Source organism: Chrysochloris asiatica, unplaced genomic scaffold (assembly GCF_000296735.1).
Source record: "Chrysochloris asiatica unplaced genomic scaffold, ChrAsi1.0 scaffold00001, whole genome shotgun sequence".
In the NCBI taxonomy this organism is placed as follows: domain Eukaryota; kingdom Metazoa; phylum Chordata; class Mammalia; order Afrosoricida; family Chrysochloridae; genus Chrysochloris; species Chrysochloris asiatica.
Window position 1 is genome coordinate 52,643,894 of NW_006408519.1, and position 21,851 is coordinate 52,665,744.

The following is a 21,851-nucleotide window of genomic DNA, read 5'->3' on the forward strand; positions in this document are numbered from 1 at the left end:
CAAATCATTTGTCTTGCAGAAATCTATCATTCGTTCTCCAGCATCATTTCTATCACCAAGTCCAAATTTTCCAACTACTGGTCCTTCCTCTTTGCTCCCTACTTTTGTATTCAAATCACCAGTAATGAGCAATACATCTTGATTGCATGTTTGATGGATTTCAGATTGAAGAAGTTGGTAGAAATCTTCTATTTCATCTTCACTGGCTTTAGTGGTTGGTGCATAAATTTGAATAATAGTGGTATTAACTGGTCTTCCCTGTAGACGCATGGATATTATCCTAGCTCTTACAGCATTGTACCTCATGACTGATCTGGATATGTTCTTTTTGACGATGAATGCAACATCATTCCTTTGCAATTTGTCATTCCCTGCATAGTAAACCACGTGGTTGTCAGATTCAAAATGGCCAATACCAGTCCATGTCAGCTCACTAATGCCTAAGATATCGATGTTGATGCGTTCCATTTCATTTTTGACAACTTCCAATTTTCCCAGATTCATACTTCGTACATTCCAAAGTACCTTTGTAGGTAACTTTTTGTTTTTCCCAAGCTGCTCTCAGGATTCTTTCTTTGTCTTTGGTTTTGGAAAGTTTGATTATGATATATCTTGGTGATTTTCTTTTGGGATCGATCCTATTTGGAGTTTGTTCCATTTCTTGTGCACGTCTCTTCTTGTCTTTCATGTTAGGAAGGTTTTCTTTCAACAACTCTGACAATTTTCTCTGTACCTGCCATGAATGTACACCATTAGGCCACCATCGGTCTGTCTCTCCAAAGATGCTTGCAAAAGTTCAAGACGACCATGCTACATCTGGCTGGCAGTCTGCTTACCAGTCAGTCTCCTTCTTTCACCAACCTTGCTCAGCTTTTCCTTCTTGTTGTTGTTATTGTTAAGTGCTGTCAGCTTTTCCTCCTGTTATTGTTGTTGTTAAGTACCGTGGAGTCAGTTCCGACTCATAGTGATCCTGCACAGGGTTTCTGAGGCTGTAAATCTTTACGGGAGCAGAATGCCTCAACTTTCTCCTGCAGAACAGCTGGTAGTTTTGAACTACTGACCTTGCGGTTGGCAGCCCAACTCGTAACCACTATGCTACCAGACAGAGCTTTTCCTCCTAGTAGGTTATTAATCCCCTTCTATGCCCTTTCCTCAGAAGCTCCAGGTTCCAGGGTTATCCTCTGTGTTTGTTTTAGTTGGTCTCCTGTATCTTTGCTGTAGAGGGCCTGGAGAGCATGCCTGCCCAGTCTGCCATCTTACCAGAAGTCCCTGTGCAGCAAACGACACCAAACCAACCCTCAACACAGTATTCTCTACTCAGCTGGGTTCAGTGATTTACTCACCATCATACTCACCATTTTGGGGCTTAATCAGGAAGTTGTTGTTGTTGTTGTTGTTAAGTGCTGTTGAGTCGGTTCCGACCCATAGTGACCCTGTACAGGGTTTCCAAGGGTGTAAAACCTTACGGGAGTAGAAAGCCTCATCTTTCTCCCGCGAAGCGGCTGGTAGTTTCAAACCGCTGACCTTAAGGTTCGCAGCCCTATTCGTAACCACTACGCTACCAGAGCTCCTTAACAGGTTATAATTTGGGGTCAGAAATGCTCAGGACACAGCTGTCCCAGTCAGCTGCTGATAAAGACCCACAGGACACACCACACCCCATGAGCCTCAGACTGAATGCATTCAGCTCTAGCTCTGTGGCTCAGCAAACCTAGCTCCTCCACTCTACAAGCAAGCTTTCCACCCGAAGTCATTCCATGTTACTTGCTCCATAGCTAGGAAGGCCACTGCTCTGTCCCATGCTCTGGCTTTTGATTCCGCTGCTGCTCCTGTCTTACTCCTCCGGTGTCATGGCTTTCTCTCCCTGGGTTGAGGAGGTTTGATGCTAAGAGATCTTGGAGTCCAAAGGAGGACTCCAATCCTGGCTCCTTCTTTTGATAGTAGTGAGATTCTCCCCTCCTGCTTCTGAGATGGCTCATTTGGTACCCAGGCTCAAGTTTTTACAATTACAATGAACTCTGCTAGCATCCACAGCTGTTTTGTGCCATCCTATCAGCAACTTCTCCCACCTTCTCTTACCCAGACCTAGCAGGGCAGGAACATTATTCGGTGCGCGTTAGACTGTGACTAGAAGAGACGTTAGCTCATTCACAACACCACATCCTATGTTGTTTGATTTCTTGACTGCTGTGTCCATGAGCACTGATTGTGAATACAAGCAAAATGAAGTCTTTGACAGCTTCAATCTTTTCTTCATTTTTCATGTTATTTCTGGGTCCAGTTGTGAGGATTTCCATTTTCTGCACATTGAGGTGCAATCCATACTGAAGGCTGTGCTCTTTGATCTTCCTCAGTAAGTACTTAAAATTCTCTTTCGTTTCTGCAACCAAGGTTGTATCATCTGCATATCGCAGGTTGTTAGTAAGTTTTTCTCCAATCCTGATGCACATTCTTCTTCATAGAATCCAGTTTCTTGTATTATTTGCTCAGCATACAGATTGAATAAGTGTGGTGAAAAGAAACCATTCTGATGCACAGCTTTCCTTTAAATCATTCAATAACCCCTTGTTCTGTTCTATCTACAGATTCCTCATGACCACAATGAATTATTCTGGAATACTTCTTCGCAATGTTATCCATAGTTTCATATGATGCACACAGTTGAAAGCCTTAGCATAGTCAATAAAATGCCAGTAAACATCTTTCTGGTATCCTCTGCTTTCAGTCAAGATCCATCTGATGTCAGCAATGATATTCCTTGTTCCACATCTTATTTTGAATCCAGCTTGAATTTCTGTCGATATACTAACAGCTATTGTTTTCTCATCATTAACTTCATTGTAAGTGGTGACTTGCATGTGATACAATGATATCGTTAGATGATTTCTGCATTCTATTGGATAGCCTCTCTTTGGAATGGGCACAAATACGGATCTCTTCCAATGGGTTGTCCAGGTAGCTGTCTTCCAAATTTCTTGACACAGATAAGAGCCTCCAGTGCTGCATCAGTTTGTTGTAACATTTCAATTTAAATTCCGTCAATTGCTGGAGCCTGGTTTTCTGCCGGTATCTACAGTGATGCTTCGATTCCTTCCTGCAGTACCACTAGTTCTGGATCATATGGTACACCTTTTTTTTGTACTAAATATGCGATCATGATGTTTTTTTCTTAATAAAAGTTAAAAATGTTACTATCTACATGACAGCTCTTCTTTACCCCACCTCTTATCTCACAGCCAAGTAAGTGTTCTTGTTGTGAGGTGTTGTCCAGTCAGCTCCAACTCATAGCAACCCTATGCACAACAGAACGGAATGCTACCCGGTCCCTCTCCATCCTCACCATTGCTAGATGTGAGCCCACTTTTGCAACCACTGCGTTAGTCTGTCTTTTGGGGAAATCGGCTTCTTTTTCACCAACCATAATGTTCTTTTCCAGGGCCAGGTCCCTCCATGTCCTAAGTACCTGAGACCAAGTCTTGCCATCTTCGCTTCTAACAAGCTTTCTGATTGTACTTCTTCCAAAACAGGTTTGTTCTTCTGGCAGCCCAGGAGCTTCAGAGATTCTTCTCCAACACCTGTGAGCACCTTGGCTCGCACGAGCCCCCAGGCTTTTCTCCTCTGCAGCCGACAGCTCCACTTGGTATGCGTTTCCTTTTGTAGTTTTTTAAAAATTATTTTTCTCCCATTCCCTCGAATTTTAAACTTTGTATCTCTTCTCTTTTCTCCCTTTTCTTCTGGTTCTCATTTCCCTTCATTTCTCCCCCTCCCTTTGAGCTTTCTTCACTACTCTTTTCATTTTTGCACTCACTGGTTTTTGTTATTTAAAATTTCCTCCTCTCCACCTGGGGACTCTTGGGCCCAGAGACAGTGGTGTGGCCACAAAGGAGTCGAGAGGAGAGTGGAGCTACCGGCTGTTGGGAAGAGAGGACATATGCACAGGAGCCGCCCACACTTGCAGATGATACCCACGTGACCTGGAGCGGATGACTGGATGATCGGAGCTCAACCAGGAGAAGAAAGAAGAGAGAGAAAAAAAAGTGAGCTGATACAATCTGATGAACTTGACCTACACCTATGGAGCAGCAACTCAAAACAGGGCAAGAATCATTCCCACCCCCTCCACTCACAGAGCGGACAGAGATGGGCAACTTGGACATGGGATACTCAAATGGGGAGTGGGAGACTACAAAGGCAAGAAGTGACTGGCTTACAAGCTTTCAAGAGGGAACCTAGTGCTAGGGGTCATGGAGAAAGGCAGAATCTCCAGTGGGTACTATTCAATCTGTCTGGGCAGAGCTGATGAAAGGAGATACAGATGGGTAACTCGTGATACTGTAGTGAATAATGCTTATCAGGACAGATTATGAGGGTTGGAAATGCAAAGGTAGACGTTTTGTAACAAGGAAGGGAGTGATTAGTTCTCTAGTCTAGGAGCGGAGGTCTCTGGGACCATCAACGGAGAAGGACTGAGAGCGGGACACTACCCAGAGAAACAGAGATGCCTGAGATGGAGACAGAGATGATGATGTGGAGAGATAAAATGGCTGGGGACTTTGGATCCAGAGAGGGAAAGGGACTGTGGGCCGAAAACTGGGAGCGGGAGGGTGGGGGGTGGGGGCGTGGGGTGTCCCGGAGAGTGTAGGGGGCGGGTTTCTGGGATATACCCTTTGGTTGGTTGATGATGCATGGAGGGGATTGGAACCATGGCAATGAGATGATATACGATGGAATGAATGTAAAACTAAGTTCTCTCATGTAAACTATCACATAATTCACAATAAAACATTTGAAAAAAAAATCTTCCTCTTCTCTTCTCTGCTCTGTAGCTCCATTTCCCTGTCTCTATTTCATCTTTATAATTATTATATTTCATTTTTTCTGGACGCTGCAGGGTTTTTTCTATTTTCATTGGTTCCTTGTTTATTCTGTTTTGTTTCCTTGTGTTTTGCGGGCAGAGGGTTTTTCTCTTTCCCATCCAACAGTTGACAGCCAGCCTGCCCACGTGGTACCTCCTGAAATGACTGATCATCCACGAATTCCTTTTGGTACCGTGACTGTGTTCCTTCCATCTGCTTTCATGAAGTAACTAAGACAGTGAAGACACACACATCGAGAGAAGCCATCAAGCTGAAGCGCCCATGGAGAGACCCAGGTGCAGACACTCGAGATGAGGGCTCAAGGAGAGCACACGTGAAGAGTGTACTGTTGGGTGGGCGTGTGGGAGTGGACCTTGTAGTTCATGTTGATGACCACCTGTGAGCACCAAACAACCCAATGGACCCATGACTCGCCAGGGCCTCATTCCTCTCTGGTGGTCTCCTGATAAGAGCAGCCAAGGAGCCGAGAGAAACTTAATCCTCACAATAGTGACATCACCCCGCCCTGCCCCCCAACGATGGCCAGCTCCCCTTACTGCTGCATGCCCCACCCTCCGGCAATAAAGAATGCCAGAGGCTCCTACCACACTTCCATGGCGGGCAAACAGATGACTCCAGAGCTCTTCACCTTGGATAAGATCATTCAGGCATTCCAGGCGGGGGCTCACCTTTCTAGCCTGCGGTGCCTCAGTTAACTCATCTCCCAGAAGGCTTCTACGTGAACCTTGCCTCAGCCCCTGGAACCCACTTCCCAGCAGCTGCTTAAGTGGTGCAGGGCCATAGCTTCACCGGTCCTCCCGCGCCTGCCTCCACCCGGCAGCTGCCAGTCTGGCTGGTGGAATCGACTCTCGTCAACTGGAACACTCCTTGCAGATGATGCCCTACTGGGCCGTGGCACTGTCCTTAGGACGCTGCCTGGAGCTTGACTCACTGGCCCTTGCATGGTGCTGTATCCTGTCGGTGTGACATGTGGGGTGGCAATCATAGGAGCAAGCAGGGGTGGCCTTGCTCACCACACTCTATGCAGCTTCCTGTCTCTACACATAAGCTAGGATCCTGGTGCCGGATTAGAGTCTCACTTGAAACTATAGCTGCCACCAGGAAACCTCAGGTTCTCCTTCCCAAGGGACCAGTGTGCAGCCACCATGCTGGCAGGGCTGATCCCCCACTCACCATCTCCCGACAAGGAAGCAGACTCCTGTCCTGGAGGAATGAGGGTCTGGGTCACCTCCCCAACTAAGACAGAACAGGGAAATAGGAGCCAGTCATGGGCTGACGCCAGCGGCAGCAGTGAGGGCTCTAGCCCATCCCACTCACCTCCCCTTGTAGACTTGCAAAGACACAAGTCACGGAGCCGCTGGGCCCAGACGAAGTCACTGGGCTGTGTGGAGCGAGTGGGTCAAGGAGTGGACTGCAAAGGTGTGTCCCTCACTACAACAGCCATTCAGCCAGCAAAGTGACCCTTCCCCTTACAGGGGGAGGGGGAGCCCCCAGCTCACAGGAAAGGGCAAGCACGTAAGTGCTGACCACATGTCTGGCCTCAGGTTTGTCACCTGGACTGAGGGCAGCCGCTCCCTCCAGGCCTTCCAGTCAGCCTGGCAGGCCTGGCCACGAGCTGCTGTGTCCCTGGCCAGCACTGAGCCTGGGGCTCCAGCATCCACCCCAACGCACACCTGACCCAACAACAAAAGACGAGGTGACACTCACAGAAAGGTTGGAAATGCTTTATTGGGGAGCGGGTGCAGCACGGCCCCCGCCCATGGTCAGGTTAGTGTTCTGCCCTCACCAAGGTGGCCGGCAGCCCGGCCCCTCCCCCGCCACCTGCCTGGGTTAGTGGAACATGCAAAGCTCAGTCAGAGGGTGGGGGCAGGGATGAGGGCCACCAAGGCCAGAGCTGGGTCAGATCGGGGTGGGGTGCACCAGGTGGGGGTTTACACCCCACTTGGCTGAGCAGAGAGGCTGTGTCTGCTCTGGGTTGGGGTTCCCTGGGAGACGGGCAGGCAGTAGCCTCAGTCTGAGTGGGCATCCAAAGTGGGCCCCTCCACAGACAAGGATAGAACAGCCCTGTAGAGCTCCAACCCCGCTAGACCACCCTCAGCAGTCCAGCCTGAGAACTGGGACCTCAAAGGCAAACCTTGCTTGGCCCATCCACCTCCCACCCGGGGGGGAGCTTCTGGGGCCCCGGGGGCCAGGGAGGACACAGAAGGCACTTTACTGGGGAGCCAAGGCTGGAAGACTGCAGCCAGAGGCCCAGGGTCCGGAAGAGTGGGTGCTGGGGACAGACAACGAGCTATGACAGTGATTTGAGAATGGGGCCCTGGCAGGGCCTGCCGACTGGACCCCTATCTTCCCACAGGGAAGGGGCTCCTCTGGGCACGCTGGAAGACATGGCTGACCCGGGACCCCCTCCCCAGCAGGCAGTCCTGAAATGCTGAGGAAAAATGTTCATCGACTCCCCAGGAGAGGGCCTGCTAGGGAGGGGAGGGGACGGGGGCCTGGCTCAGGACCCTCAAGGCACCTGGCTGTGGTGAGTGACAAGTAGGGGTGGTGGGGTAGCCCAAGGGGGAGGTGGTCAGTGGGGCCCGTCGGCCCCACCCCCCAAGCGCAGGTCATCTGGACAGCAGGTATATATTATTACTATGTTAGTCTGGTCTTTTTGGTTAAAATTCAGGCACCGCGTTGGAGAACGACTCCTTTAAACATGAGAGGAAGGCCTATGGTCTCGCGAGGAGGAACCTGGCTGCATGCAGAGCAGGGACGGGGGCAGGCAGGGGTTCAGGCCACTGCAGACTCGGGGCCCCCCAGTGAGGCTGAGGACCCCGAGGCATAGCGGCGGCCATAGCCAGAGGAGGAGTACGAGGAGGAGGAGAAGGTCATGGAGAAGCCAGAGCCAGTAGCGTCAAAGCTGCCGCGCCTCGAGCCAGCCCTGGAGCCGGTGCGGGAGCCGGCCCGGGAGCCGGCGGTGGAGCCAGAGCCGCTGACGCTGTAGGGGCTGTAGTAGCCCTTGCTGGACTGGGCAGCGGCCTCCAGCAGCCGCAGCCCGGTGCCTTCCTCCACCATGCTGCGGTCCAGCGCGTCCTTGTAGGAGATTTTGAGCTTGGTCTTGGGGCAGGTGAGGTACTTGGAGTAAGCACTGACGTCACGCAGCTTCTGGGCGGTGCGGGTATCCACAGTGCCCCTCTGCAGAGCCTCGTCAAGCAGCACGCGGCCCGGCGCCCCGGGCTCAATCAGCCCGCCCGTCAGGTACTGTACCTCCAGGAAGCGCTGACCGGCCTCGTAGTACAGCCAGCCCTTCTTGAGCGCCTGGGCAGCTGACATCTTGGTCTTGGTGCGCGGGTCCTCGAAGCCGCAGAAGGCCTTCTGTGCCAGGCTGATGCGGTCCACCATGATCTTGTCCACCAGGCCCTTGTTGACGGCCTCGGTGACAGGGAAACGCTCGCCCGTACTGGGGTCAATGATACCGCCGGTGCAGGCCTGTGCCTCCAGCAGTCGCTGTCCTGTGATGTTGTCCACCAGGTTACGGTGCATGGCCTCAGTGATGGACACCTTCTCCAGCGTCTCCGTGTCGAGGATGCCGGCCACCGGGCCAGTCTCCTCCGTGGGGTCTGACCAGGAGGCCAGCTGGGTGCGGGAGACGGCAGGGCTGAGTGGGTAGGAGGAGGAGGAGCCCACAGAGGAGGATCGGGAACGGAAGCCGCCAGCATTGCCGGAGAGCATGTCGGCGAACTCGGTGATGGAGAGTGTGCCGGCGCGGTACTGGTCCAGCGCTGAGCGATCGATGAAGCTCTTGGAGATGGCCTCATCGATGTCGTACTGGCGTCCTGAGCGCCGGTCAATGATCATTGACTTGACCACGCCGTCCGACGATGAGATGGTGATCTCCTCCCATTCGCACTCCTGTTCTGACAGCTCCAGGTAGGTCTGGTGGTCGATGAGGCCCTTGCGATAGGCCTCGTACACCGACATCTCCTTGCCCGTCTCGGGGTCCACAATCACCACACGGCGCTTGCGCACGGAGGACTTTGAGGACGTCTTCCGCTCCCGCTTCTTCTCCTTGAGCGGCAGCAGGCATAGCCCCGTCTGCGGGTCCGTGATACAACGCTCCATGAGCTGTAGGTACGTGAGGTTCTCCTCAGTGTTAGGGTCGAAAAAGCCCTTGGTGTCATCGGAGGGATCGGTCAGGATCTCGTTCATCTCCTCATCGAAGAGGCCGCGCTTATAGGCCATCTCCACGGGGAGACGGTGGCTCTCCTCGGGGTCGATGATCCCACCTGTGGCTATCTGGGCCTCGAGCAAGCGGATGCCATGGTCCTTGAGGATCAGCCCCTTCTTCATGGCCTGGAAGAGAGAGATGAGTTTCCCAGAGTAGGGGTCTCTGTAGCCGGTGACGGCACGCTCGGCTGACAGCAGCTTGTCCTTGAACTCGGGCCCCACGATGCCCATGCGCACAGCCTCCTCCACTGTCAGCTTAAGGCCCTTGATGGGGTCGATGACGTAGCCAGTGGCCGCCTGGGCCTCCAACAGTTCAAAGGCCGTGCCAGGTCGGATGATGCCCTTCTTCATTGCCTGGTACACGGAGAGCCGCTCCTTGGTGGCATCGACGAAGACGCCGGCAATGCAGCTGGTGCCTTCGAGGAACTTCTGCAGGTTCTTGGTGACCTCCTCGATGGACGTTAGGCCCTCTTGCAGCTGCAGGGCCGTGGCCTCGTCCATCACCTGCGAGCGCACCAGCTCCTCCACCGTGATTTGCTTACGCAGCCCGCGGAAAGTCAGCTTGCGTGTGTCTGAGAGAGGCAGGAGCATCTGGCCACTCTTGTCATCCCGCCGGCACCTCTTGAGCAGCTGAGTGTAGCTGAGCCGCTCATCTGTGGAGGGATCCATGTAGCTGCGGACCTCGCTGGGCTCTGAGAGCTGGTCGTATGTGTCCTTGTTGAGGTAGCCGCGCTGGTAGGCCATCTCCAGCGGCAGGTGGAAGCCCAGACGAGGGTCGATGATGCCGCCCGTGGCCAGCTGGGCGTCCAGCAGGCGTAGCGCCTCCTCGGCCGGAATCAAATCCTTCTTCATGGCCTGGAATAGCGAGATGGTCTGCTCGGTGTAGGGGTCGCGGTAGCCAGTCACGGCGCGCTCAGCTGATAGCAATCGGTCATGCAGCTCGGGCCCCACCAGGCCCTTGCGCACAGCTTCGTCCACTGTCAGCCGCTCACCCTTCAGCGGATCCAGCATGAAGCCCGTGGCCGCCTGGGCCTCCAGCAGCAGGCGGGCCACCTCGGCATTCACCAGCCCCTTTTTGAGGGTCTGATAGACAGTCAGCGTCTGCCTGGAGCCAGGCAGGTAGATGCCAGCCACGCAGCCCGTACCGTAGAGGTAGCGCCAGGCAGCTTCAGCCTCCAGCACCTCACGCAAGGTCTTGGTGCCCTCGCGGAGCAGGTTGTAGGTCTCGAGGGTGATGATGCGGGCCTCATAGAGGTCCTCGGCAGTGAGGCGCCGGCGCACGTAGTCATAGGAGGCTAGGTTCTGCTGGCGGATGATCTCCGTCTTCTCGATGATTTCGATGATGATGATGATCATGCGCTCCTTGGTCACCCGGCCGGCCTGGAAGTCCTCCATCAGGCGGGCCCGCTGCTCCGCAGGGATCAGGTCTGACTGCATCACCTCCCACAAGGACATGGAGGACGAGCCGGGAGCCCCACCCGGGATCTCGATCTGCGTCTCCTCGAACGCCCGCCGTGTCTCCTCCTCGGTGTACATCTGTGTGGTCTCCACCACCTCGGACCCCTCCGCTGCTTTCAGAGGCAGGAGCAAGAGCCCCGTCTCAGGGTCCTCCACACAGCGTCTCAGCAGCTGCAGGTAGGTGAGGTTCTCGTGCGTGTTGGGATCAAAGAAGCCCTTGGTGTCGTCGCTGGGGTCTGACAGCACGCGGTTCATGTCTTTGTCGAAGTAGCCACGTTGGTAGGCCACCTCCACGGGCACGCGGTGGCTGTGTACGGGGTCGATGATGCCACCTGTGGCGATCTGAGCCTCCAGCAGTCGCACGCCATGGTCCCTGAGGACCAGACCCTTTTGCATGGCCTGGAAGAGGGAGATGGTAGAGCCAGAGTAGGGGTCCTTGTAGCCAGTCACGGCCTTCTCAGCTGACAGCAGCTTCTCATGGAGCTCGGGCCCCACCACCCCGGCTTTGACGGCCTCGTGGACGTAGAGCCGCTGATTGCGCACAGGGTCCACCAGGAAGCCGGTGGCGGCCTGCGCCTCAAGCAGCAGTGTGGCTGTGCTGGGCCTGAGCAGGCCTCGCCGCATGGCCTCGTAGATGGTCACCTTCTCCTTAGAGTCCTCCAGATAGATGCCAGCCACACAGCCGCTGCCCTGGAGCAGCGTGCGCACAGTATCCACCTCAGACAGGTCCTTGACTGATGTCTTACCTTCCCGGAGCTGCTCAAACTGGGCCCTGCTGAGGATCCTGGCGTCCACAAGCTCAGAGGCTGGGACTGGGGCCCGCAGACCACTGAAGGTCAGCTTCTCCTGCCGCCGTGTCTCAGTCTCCTCAATGATGGTGATGAGGATCTTGATGACCTTCTCCACCGTGACCTTGCCCGTGCGGTACTGCCGCAGCAGCTCCTGCCTCTGCTCCTCCGTGAAGTACTCAGAGCTGATGAGCTCCCAGACGCTAACCGGCCGGCCCTTGAAGCCGCCCACGGGGACCTCGACGGTGGTCTTCTCAAAGGTTTCTCGGGCCTGCGTGTTGGAGTAGAGCTCCTCCTGCCGGGCCCTAGCAGCCTTCTCAGAGAGCGGCAGTAGACTGAGCCCAGTGAGCTGATCGGGTCGGCATCGCTGCTGCAGTTGGCCATACGTGACTGGCTCCTGCGCACCAGGGTCGTAGAAGGTCTTGGCGTCATCCCGGGGTGTGAACAGGGCCCTGCTCGTCTCCTGGTCCAGGTAGCCTCGTGCAAAGGCCACTTCCAGGGGCACGCGGTGGCTCTTACTGGGGTCCACGATACCGCCTGTAGACAGCTGGGCGTCCAGCAGGCGTAGACCCTGCTCCTTGGGGATGAGGCCCTTCTTCAGGGCCTGGAAAAGGGAAACACTCTGCCCCGAGTAGGGATCCCGATAACCTGTCACAGCCTTCTCAGCCGAGAGCAGCTTCTCATGCAACTCAGGCCCCACCAGGCCGGCACGTACCGCTTCGTCCACCGTCAATCGCGTGCTGGTGGTGGGGTCGAGGATGTGTCCCGTGCCTGCCTGGGCCTCCAGCAGGGCCACGGCCACCTCGGGCTTCAGCAGGTCTCTCCGGAGAGCCTCGTAGATGCTCAGCCTCTGCCCCGCCTCCTCCAACCACACACCTGCAATGACGTTGACACCCCGCAGGGCCCGCCGCACAGATTCTACCTCGGCCACCTCCTGAACAGAGCGCTCTCCCCGCTGTAGCTGACCATACGTGTCCTGGCCAATCACTTTGCTCTCGAGTAGCTCGGTGGCAGGCACCAGGGAGCGCAGGCCCTGGAAGCACAGCTGGCCCTTCTGCTCGCGTTCCTCAACCACCGTGATGACGATCTTGATGACCTTCTCCACCGTGATCTTGCCTGCGCGGAACTGGCGCAACAAGTCTCGCCGCTGCTCTGCCGTGAAGTACTCGGAGTTGATGATCTCCCAGATGGTAACCGTCTTGCCCTGGAACTTTCCAAAAGGTGCGGACACAGTAGCCTTCTCAAACACGTCACGTACCTCTGAGTCTGAGTACACCAGCTCGCCACCCTTGGCAGCCTTGTCCGTGAGCGGAAGAAGGCGCAGCCCGGTGTCGGGGTCTGGCACGCAGCGCTCCAACAGCTGCAGGTAGGTGAGGTTCTCGTGCGTGTTGGGGTCGAAGAAGCCCTTGGTGTCGTCGCCCGGGTCCTCCAGCACGCGGTTCATGTCCTCATCGAAGTAGCCGCGCTGGTAGGCCACCTCCACAGGCACGCGGTGGCTGTGCACGGGGTCGATGATGCCGCCCGTGGCGATCTGGGCCTCCAGCAGACGCACGCCATGGTCGCGCACGATGAGGTCTTTCTGCATGGCCTGGAACAGGGAGATCTGCTCGCCCGTGTAGGGGTCCTTGTAGCCGGTGACAGCGCGCTCAGCCGACAGCAGCTTGTGATGCAACTCAGGGCCCACCACACCTTCCTTCACGGCCTCGTTGACAGTCAGCCGCCGGTTGCGCACGGGGTCCAGAAGGTAGCCCGAGGCTGCCTGGGCTTCCAACAGCACCACAGCGGTGCCTGGGCTCAGCAGCTTCCTCTGCAAGGCAGCGTAGACACTCAGTTTCTCGTTGGTTGGCTTCAGCATCAGCCCAGCAATGCTCCCGGTGCCCTGCAGGTAGCGGCTCACATCCTCACGCCGCGAGAGCTCCGCCACCGTGGCGCTGCCCTGCACCAGCCGCTGCAGCTCCTCAGTGCTCAGAATGCCTGCCTCCTGCAACCTCTGAGCAGGGACCTTGCGCCTCAGGCCCTCGAAGGCGAGTCGCAGATCTTCCTCTGCACCCGGGCCATCAGGCGCATCCCGGCCATTGGGCAGGACCTTGGAGGCTTGCAAGGCAGTGACCTCCTCCGTCAGCACCACACGACGTTCCTCCTCTAGCCGCTGCAGCTTCTCCCGCAGCTTGCGATTCTCCTCGGCCAGCAGCTGCTCCTGCTGCCGCCGCTGCTGCTCCAAGTGCTGCAGCTCCTCCTGCTTGCGCCGCACACCCTCCTCGGCCTCCCGCTGCCGCCGCAGGGCCTCCTCCATGCTGGCCACCAGCTGCTGCTTCTCCTGCTCCATCTGCTGCTGCTGCCGCCGCTGCTCCTCCCGCAGCTGCTTCGCCTTGGCCACCTCGTCCTGGAAGAGCTGCTCCAGCTTGGCCTTCTCCTGCTCCACGAAGCGCTCACGCTGCAGCAGGCTGTCCCTCTCGGAGACGAAGCTCTGCTGCAGAGCCTGCGTTTCCTGCAGCAGCTGCTCCTGCTGCACTGTCTCCATCTGTAGAAGGAGGAAGACTGTCAGTGCCGTACACCTGAGGGGCGGACCCACCCTCCCTGCCGGCCCACCCGCCGCGGTTGCCAGCACCGGGGCGGGGCTGGTACCTCCTCGGACTTGAGCTGCAGTAGCCTGGCCTCCTGCTTGAGCCGGTCCTTCTCACGCTCAAGCTCGGCGATGGCCTCCCGCAGGCGCTCAGCGTCATGGTCACTCTGCTGACGCTGGATTTCCAGCGACTGCACCAACGTCACCTTCTCCTGCGTGGCGAGCTCAGTGCGATGCAGCTTCTCGCCAATCTCCTCGGCCTGCTTCCGGAAGCGCTGGGCATCCTCTTCCGCGCGGGCCTGGGCCCGGCTCATCTCCGCCACACGCAGCTTGAGGCGCTCGGCCTCGGAGCTCATCTCCAGCTGCCGCTGCCGCTCTGCTTCCAGGGTCCGCTGGAAGCCTTGCGTCTCCTGAACCAACTGCTGCGCCATCTGCTCCTTGTCTTCCTGCAGCCGCCGGGCCTGCTCTTGCGCCAGTTCCTTCTGCTGCTGCAGCAGCTCAGCCTCCGCTTTGAGGCGCGTGGCCTCCTGCACCGCCTGCATCTTCTCCTTGAGCATCTTCTCGGCCAGGGCCCGCTGCTGAGCTAGGTCCTCCTCGGCCAGTTGCCGCAGCCGCGCAGCTTCCTGGGCCGCCACACTCAGCCGCGCGGCTTCCTCAGCCACCTGCTTCATCTTCTCGGCCTCCTCCTGCAGAAAGCGCTGTGTGTTGTCCTTGTCACGCAGAATGAGCGTGCGGTTCTCTGCCTCGATGCGTGCCTTCAGCTTGCTCAGCTCCTCCATCTGCACGCGGACCGAGAAGAGCTCCTCCTCCACCTGGCTGCGTTGGCGGGCGGCCTCCGTCACCTCGGCCTTCAGCCGCTGCAGCTCCTCGTCCAGGATACCCTTCTGGTGGTCCGTCTCCTCCAGCTGCAGCTTCAGCGTAGTCAGCTCCTGCTCCACCTGCGCCTTCTGCCGCAGCGTCTGTTCCGCGAACTTCTTGTGTTTCTCCATCTCCGCGTCGGCAGCCTGCTTCTGCCGCAGGGCCGCCTGTTCCGCCTGTGCGCGCCGCACTGCCTCCTGCTCCGCCTCCTTGCGTAACTTCTCCGCGGCGGCCTGCGCCTGCGCACGGGCCTGCGCCTGCTCCTCAGCTGCTAGCTTCAGACGCTCCGCCTCCTCCACCTGCCGCCGAGACTGTGTCACCTCACGCTCGGCCCGCTCGCGCGCCTCCTCAGCGTCCTCGGCCGCACGCCGTGCCATATCTGCCTCACCGCGCAGGCGGTCCATCACACTTTGCTCCTGCTGCAGCGTTTGCTGCAGCTCTTGCTCCTTCTGCTCCACGGCAAAGGCATGCGCCCTCTCCTCCGCCTGCAGCCGCTTCTGCGCAGCCTCCTGCGCCAGCTGCAGCTGCCGGGCCGACTCCTGCTCTGCCCGCTCACGCAGGCGCCGTGCCTCTTCCACCTTGGCCTTGAGCCGCTCGACCTCATCCAGCGCAGCCTTGCGTTGTCGCGCTGCCTCCTCCTCGGCCGCCAGGCTCTTCTGCACACGCTCCTCGGCCTCGCGGCGCCGCTGCTCCTCCTCAGCCGCTAGCTGCCGCTGCCGCGTGGCCTCCAACTCCACCTGCTCCTTACTGCGCAGCGTGTCTTCGGCGTTGGCGCGAATGCGGCTCAGCTCCAGCTCCAGCTCCGCCTTACCGGCAGCGGCCTTCTCAAAGCTCATCTTGAGCGCGAGGATCTCCTCTTCTACCTGTCGCCGCTGCCGCAGCGTGTCCTCCACCAGCCCCTTCTGTCGCTCCAGCTCAGTTTCGGAGGCCTTTCGCAGCTGCGCCAGGCGCTCCTCGATGTCAGCCTTGTGCTGTGAGGCTTGCTCCTCCAGCCGGCGACGCTGGAAAGCTTCGTCTTCGGCCAGCCGCCGCAACCGCTCGTTCTCCGCCTCCTTCTCCTTGAGCGCAATCTCAGCCTCAGTCTTAAGCCGCGTGGCCTCGCTGATGGCGGCCAGCTTCTCAGCCAGCACCCGCTCTGCCTCTGCCCTCTGCCGGCTGGCGTCCTCCTCTGCCAGCTGCCGCTGCCGCTTGGTCTCCTCGGCCAGCGCGCGCAGGCGGGCGGCCTCCTCGGCCAACTCGCGGAAGCGGCCGGCCTCGGCCTCCAGCCTCTGCTTGGATTTCTCACTGGTGGAGCGCGACTCCTCTTCAGCCCGTGCCTTGCTGGACAGCAGCACCTCCATCTCCGCCCGCACCTTGGCCAGCTCGGCTTCCAGCTCCTGGCGCTTCAGTGCGGCAGCGGCTGCCTCCCGCTGCAGCCGCGCCAACTCCTCCTCCAGCACCTGCCGCTGCTGCTCGCCCTGTTCCGTCTCGGCCCGCAGCCGGATCAGCTCCTGCTCGGCCAGTAGGCGCTGCTGTGCCGTGCCCTCCGCCAGTTGACGCTGCCGCTCCAGCTCTTCCTCCGCCAGCTCACGCTGACGCACGGCCTGCTCCTCTGCCTTGGTGCGCCTGCGCGTCTCGCGCTCCGCGTCCTCCTTCTGTTTCTCCGCCTCGGCCTGTGCCAGGCTCTTCTGCTGCGCCACCTCCTCGGCCTGCAGCCGCAACCGCAGCGCCTCGTTGGCCTTAAGCTGCCAGCGCTCCAGCTCCCGCTCGGCTTCCTCGCGGGCACGCTCGGCCTCGGCCTGCTGCTGGGCCCTCCGCTCCGCTTCCTCCCGCAGCTGTGCTACAGCCACATGCTCCTCCTGCAGCGTGCGCTCCAGCTGGGCCGTCTTCTCCGCGAAGGAGGCGCGCTTGCTCTGTAACTCCACCTGGGCGCTGCGCTGCGCTGACTCCAGGGCCACCTGCACTTGGCGTGCCCGCTCGGCCTCGGCCTGCCGCAGCCGCCGCTCCGCCTCTTCCGCCTGCAACTTCAGCTCCTCCAGTGCCCGGAGGGCCCGCTGCTTCTCGCGGGCTGCCTCGGCCTCCGCCTGGACGCGCACTGTCAGTTCGGCTTCTGCCTGCCGCTTGCGCTGGCTCTCCTCCTGCACTTGCCGCCGCAGCCGCTCGGCCTCCTCTTGTGCCTGCCGCTTCTGGGCCTCGGCTTCCTCCGCCCTCAAGCGCAGGGCCTGCAGCTCGTCCTCGGCCCCGCCACGCTGGCGCTCGGTTGTCTCCAGCTGGAGGCGCACCACACGGATCTCCTCCTCGATGCGCTGGCGGCTGCGCTGGGCCGCCTCCACCTGCTGGGCCTTGGCCTGGATCTCGGCCTCGGAGCTCAGCCGTAGGTGCTGCAGCTCATCCTGGATGCTGCGCTTCTGCTGCTGGGCGTCCACAGCCGCCTCCTCACGCCGGGCCACCTCTTCCTGCATGCGCCGTTGCAGCTCCTGCGCCTCCCGCTCGGCCTGCGCCTTGGCCTGGGCGTGGGCCTCGGCCAGCTGCCGCTGCTTCTCCAGTGCGGCCTCCACCTCGGCCAGCCGCTCCCGCTCCTCTGCCCGCTGCTGCTCAGCCAGCCGCTGTGGCCGCGGCAGAGAGAAGGAGAGAGCAGAGAGAGGCGTGAGCGAGCGGCAGCTAGGCTCAGCTATGCGACAGCTCACTGGGGACAAAGCGAGGCGAGGGGGAGGGGGGGCACGTGCACCCTTCCCGGGGCTCTGGGGCAGCGAGTGCAGTCTGGCTCCCGTGCTCACCAGCCTGGGGAGAGAGACCCAGGCGCACTCCCCTCTTCCCGCAGACAGGCGACGAGACAGACAGACAGACAGTGAGAGAGAGAGAGAGCAAAGCAGCAGGTTTGCAGGGCCGGCGATCTAGGCCCCTGAGTCCCAGTAGGCACCCAGACTTGATCTTCCCGCCCGAGTCCCAGTAGGCACCCGTAGGCCTGGCTCCAGTCTCAAGTGCTTCTCCCTAACTGGGGCCATCCCAGCAGCGCATCCATAGGGGACAGCAACGTAGATCAAGCAGCTCAGAAAGTCCCCATGAGCCAAAAGGAGGCAGAGGAGCTACACCAGGCTACACGGCAGGGCCATTCAGGGGCAGTTAGGTACTGCCCCACCAAGTGCACCTGGACATCTCACCCCAGCCCCTACAACCTTCTCGAGCAAGAGTCAAGCAGTCAACACCAAATACCCAGGAAGAACGTGCGCCAGAGCCAAGAAGACCACCATGGAGGGGACCACACCACCATCAGGCAAGAGAGGAGGCGGCAACCAAGCTCCACCGCAGGGAGGGGCAGTACAGGCAAGTCACTTAGAGGCACGAGAGGCCAGGGTGGGGAGAGGAAGCTGGGTGGGCTGCCGCTGACTGTTTCCGTCCTTCCCCCCACTTTCCATACCTCTTCCTCCTCCATGCGGCGGAGGGTCTCGCTGATAAACTTGATGTACTGACTGGTAAGCGTGGTCAGCTCGCTGTAACGTGTGCGTAGGTCCACATACTGGGCCAGGGAGGAGTCAAGAGTCAGCCCTGCTGAGCTGCCCGCCTGCCTGCCCGGCCCCACCCCACCCATGACAGACCCTCGGCTCACCTCTTGGATGACACTCTCGGACCCTGACTGGACCTTGGGCTTCTTGGCCGGCGAGGCTACCGGCTCAAGCTGTGCCTTGTATGTGACCAGCTGGAGCTCGTAGTCCTGGGGACACACTGGGTTAGCACTAGCCCAGGCCCCGTGGGCTTCCCTGGACCTCCATCAGCCACCCACTATGGGCAGTACCCAGGGCGAAGCAGGCTCACCTTGATGGCATTGATGTACTGCTTGGCGAACTTCTGACACTCCTCCACTTTCTCCCCATGACGCTCAATCTCCTCCAACAAAGCCTAGAAGGGGGCAGTCAGCAGCCACAAGGGGCATCCCGCCCATGGCCCCAGGCCCCACCCCACCACACTATACAGGCCAGCCCACCTTCTCCTGGCGCAGCTGCTCCCGCACAGCCTGGCTGTTGGCCAACGGCACTGCCTGGATCTGCTCTTGCCGCCGCTTGGCATCCTGTAGCCAGGCATCCAGCGGGCTGGCACTCTCGCGATAGTAGCGAAGCTGACGGCCCAGCTGCTCCAGTTCCCGTTGCCGGCTGTCCACCTGAGCCAGCACAGCCTGCCAGCGCTCCAGCAGCTGTGTGGTGCGATCCCGCCAGCGCTCCACCTCCACGTCACGCTCGCCGTGTCGCTGCTGCAGCCGCTCGCTCACCTCCTGTGCTACCCGCAACTCCTCGCGCAGAGTATCGAACACAGGCTGTTGTGTCTCGGCTCGGGCCCTCAGCTCCTGTGGGGAAGCGGTTCAACGCCAGCCCACCCACTCGCCCACCTCCACCCAGCCTGGCCCCTGCCACATGGGCAGCACACACACCTTCAGGGAGGCCTTGGTGGCCTCCAGCTCCGGGAGGGTGGCGGGCACAGTCTGTGCATCCTTGAGCTGCTCCTCGTGAGCCCGGAGCACCTCCTCAGCCCCCTGCGTGCTGCGGATCACCAGGCTGATGGTCTTGAGCCTGTGGAAACAGCAGGATCAGAGCTGGCTGGCCTCCAGGAGGTGCTGTCTGCAGCCCCAGCTCCCGCCAGCCAGAGCCCTGGGGACTGGCGAGACTCCACGTCTGACAACCGGGGAGCATGTGCCCCTCCAGGAAGCAAGACGGAACCACCAGGCAGCTACAGGGCAGATGTGGTGCTCGCCTCTCAGACCCCGCCAGGAGGCTGGGGCTCAGAAGAGAAGGTCATGCTTATCCACTGTCAGAACACAACCTCAGGGGACCTCTGAGGGAGTAGGCGGGTCTGGGGGGCTCCCCTGTGCAGAGCCTGAGAAAGCTGACCTCTGAACCTTGTAAGTATGTACAGCCTCGTAAGTTTCTGAATTAAAACGTGCAGAAAATGTTTTAGGAGAGAGAAGGCCCTGTATCCAGCAGAGGGGGACCGGAAACGGAGCAGAAGGGGGAGGAGGAACCCTACATTCCATCCAGTGTGCTGGGGTGACAGAGACCCAAGGGAAGCCTGTCCAGCCCCTTGACCTCTGCTCCCCCCCCACCTGTCCAAGGCTGCAGACCCCACCCTGGTCCCATCCCCACCCCTCTGCACACTCACTTCTCCAGGTAGATGGCGGACAAACTGCGGACCTGCTCCAATTTTCCTAATGTCAGCTCCAGCTCTGAGCGCAGGGTGGGGGCGGCCGGTGAGGGCTCCGGGGAGGCCAGCACCTTCTCAGCCTCAGCAGAGAGCCGGGAGACCCCTTTGCCTAGCCCTTCCACCTCGGCCTGAGTTTTCTGAGGAGAAAGAGAGCTGTGACCACCAGAGCTGACTCGCAGGCAATGTGGGTGGGGAGACAGGGGCAGACAGATTAGAAAGAGCTGAGATGGGTGATGCAGAGAGATGTGGGAAGGGAGGGAGGAGCTGGAGGAAACAGGAGAGAGGAAAGGAAGTGGGCGGGGTGGGAGAGAGTGGACATAGCAGGTGGTCTGGGATGGGGAAAAAAATGAGAAGAGACCTAGGAAGGAGGGGGAGGGGAGGAGAGCGATAAGGAGACAGATGGAAGGAAGTGGGCAGGCAGGGCTGGGACTGGGCACCTGCCTGCTGCTCGGCCATGCGCTGGGCACACTCGCGCGCCGGCTCCTTATCCAGTGGCAAACGCAGGCGGTGCACAGTGCGAGTCTCGCAGGCCTCCAGCTGCAGCCGGATGTCCTTGAGCTCTGAGATGCAGCGCTGGCAGTGAGACTCCTCTTGCTCGCCTGGGGGACACATGACAGTCAGCCCCCATGCCTCACACTCCCGTGGGCCTTGCCTGCCCATGACTGCCCGTGCCCGCCTCATACCCTGCTCCAGGCTCTGCAGCAGTTGCTGGTAGTGGCGGCTGCAGGAACCATACTCGCGCTCTGCTTGCAGCCGGTCCTCAGGCCCGAAGCCGCCAGCATCCTGGCTATCACGCAGGAAGGCTTGGTAATGCATCTCCAAACTGCGCAGGGCTTGGCGCTGCTCCTCTGGCTTCAGAGTGCGGAACTGTGGGCAGCACAGATGCTGAGCACAGCTGAGACCCACCCCCCAAGGGGCCCCTTAGGGACAGGACCATGACAGGTTGGGGAAGCCCCCCGCTCCCATACCGTGACCAGCGACCAGGAGCGGATGAGCTGCACATCTCGGCTGAGGCTCTGCCAGGCCAGGAGGCTCTTGAGGTCCACGTGCAGTTGGTGCCACTTTGCAACCAGGGCCTGGTGCTGGGCCTCCAGCCTGACCGTCAGGAGCACGGTCAGCAGAGCTCCAGGCACCAGCCTGCCGCCCACCCCCTCCTGAGGCCAGCCCCCCAGGCACCTACCTGGTGACAGCCTCCTGGGCCTCCTGATTGGGTGGAGGTACAAGGAAGCAGACAGACGGCACAGCGGCCTTGTTGCCAGTGCTGCTAAGGATCTCCCAGTGGGATGGCTGAGCAGGCCCAAGCAGCTGGCACTCGTCCCCCTTGTGTACAGTCACCTGGGGACCAGTTAAAATTATGTCAGCTTTAAAACCATAGTGCATGACATGGAGAGGGAGAGCAGCTGAGGACTCCAGATTTGTGGAGAAAGAACAACTGAGTGCTGGCTGCCAGGAGGCACGCTCGCAGAATGTGCCCTTTGGTTGTTTAAATGATTCTTCGTTCCTGAGTGTTTTTGTGTACGTTCAAGGAAAAAAACAAAACAAAAAACAGGAAATAGAAACAAATACTGTTGAATGATGATGCACAGAGGAATTGTAATCATTGCAATGAAACAAAATATGATAGGATGAGTGCAAAACCGATGTTCTACCGTGTAAACTATCACTTAGTTCACAATAAAAATAAAAAACAACAACAAAAAACAACCCGTAGCCCAGCCCCGAAGCCCCCAGCTCTCTCCCTCATGGCCCACCGCCTCACCTCCGCCTGTTTGTAGTCACAGACGGCTAGCAAGGGCAGGCGGCTCCGCACTGGGTGGGCCGGGCTGCGGGGCTTTAGCTGCACGATGACCTTGGCCCTCTTGGCCAGGCCGGAGAGGTGGCTCTTGTACTCGTTCAGCTGGTCCTTCTCATCCTGCGGGGGGGGGG

General features: G+C 58.8%; 1 protein-coding gene and 1 pseudogene across 11 annotated transcripts in view; both read right to left on the bottom strand.

Annotated features, from left to right (window-relative positions):
• LOC102826273 overlaps window positions 1-7,266 on the bottom strand; it is a 27,820-nt pseudogene extending 20,554 nt beyond the window's left edge.
• Window positions 7,015-21,851, bottom strand: part of PLEC (plectin) — a 59,157-nt gene continuing 44,320 nt past the window's right edge. For 8 of the 11 annotated variants that reach the window (XM_006830756.1, XM_006830762.1, XM_006830755.1 and 5 more), the window contains exons 20-32: window positions 21,685-21,837; window positions 21,106-21,260; window positions 20,894-21,020; window positions 20,609-20,792; window positions 20,367-20,524; window positions 19,884-20,062; window positions 19,159-19,297; window positions 18,718-19,074; window positions 18,549-18,632; window positions 18,343-18,447; window positions 18,154-18,252; window positions 13,961-17,341; window positions 7,653-13,856 (exon numbers count right to left, since the gene is read on the bottom strand). In XM_006830756.1, coding sequence (XP_006830819.1) covers window positions 7,653-13,856; window positions 13,961-17,341; window positions 18,154-18,252; window positions 18,343-18,447; window positions 18,549-18,632; window positions 18,718-19,074; window positions 19,159-19,297; window positions 19,884-20,062; window positions 20,367-20,524; window positions 20,609-20,792; window positions 20,894-21,020; window positions 21,106-21,260; window positions 21,685-21,837 — 11,325 coding nt within the window. Of the gene's footprint in view, window positions 13,857-13,960; window positions 17,342-18,153; window positions 18,253-18,342; window positions 18,448-18,548; window positions 18,633-18,717; window positions 19,075-19,158; window positions 19,298-19,883; window positions 20,063-20,366; window positions 20,525-20,588; window positions 20,793-20,893; window positions 21,021-21,105; window positions 21,261-21,684; window positions 21,838-21,851 lie in introns of all 11 variants that reach the window. The other 3 variants (XM_006830763.1, XM_006830757.1, XM_006830759.1) reach the window with 1 other exon arrangement.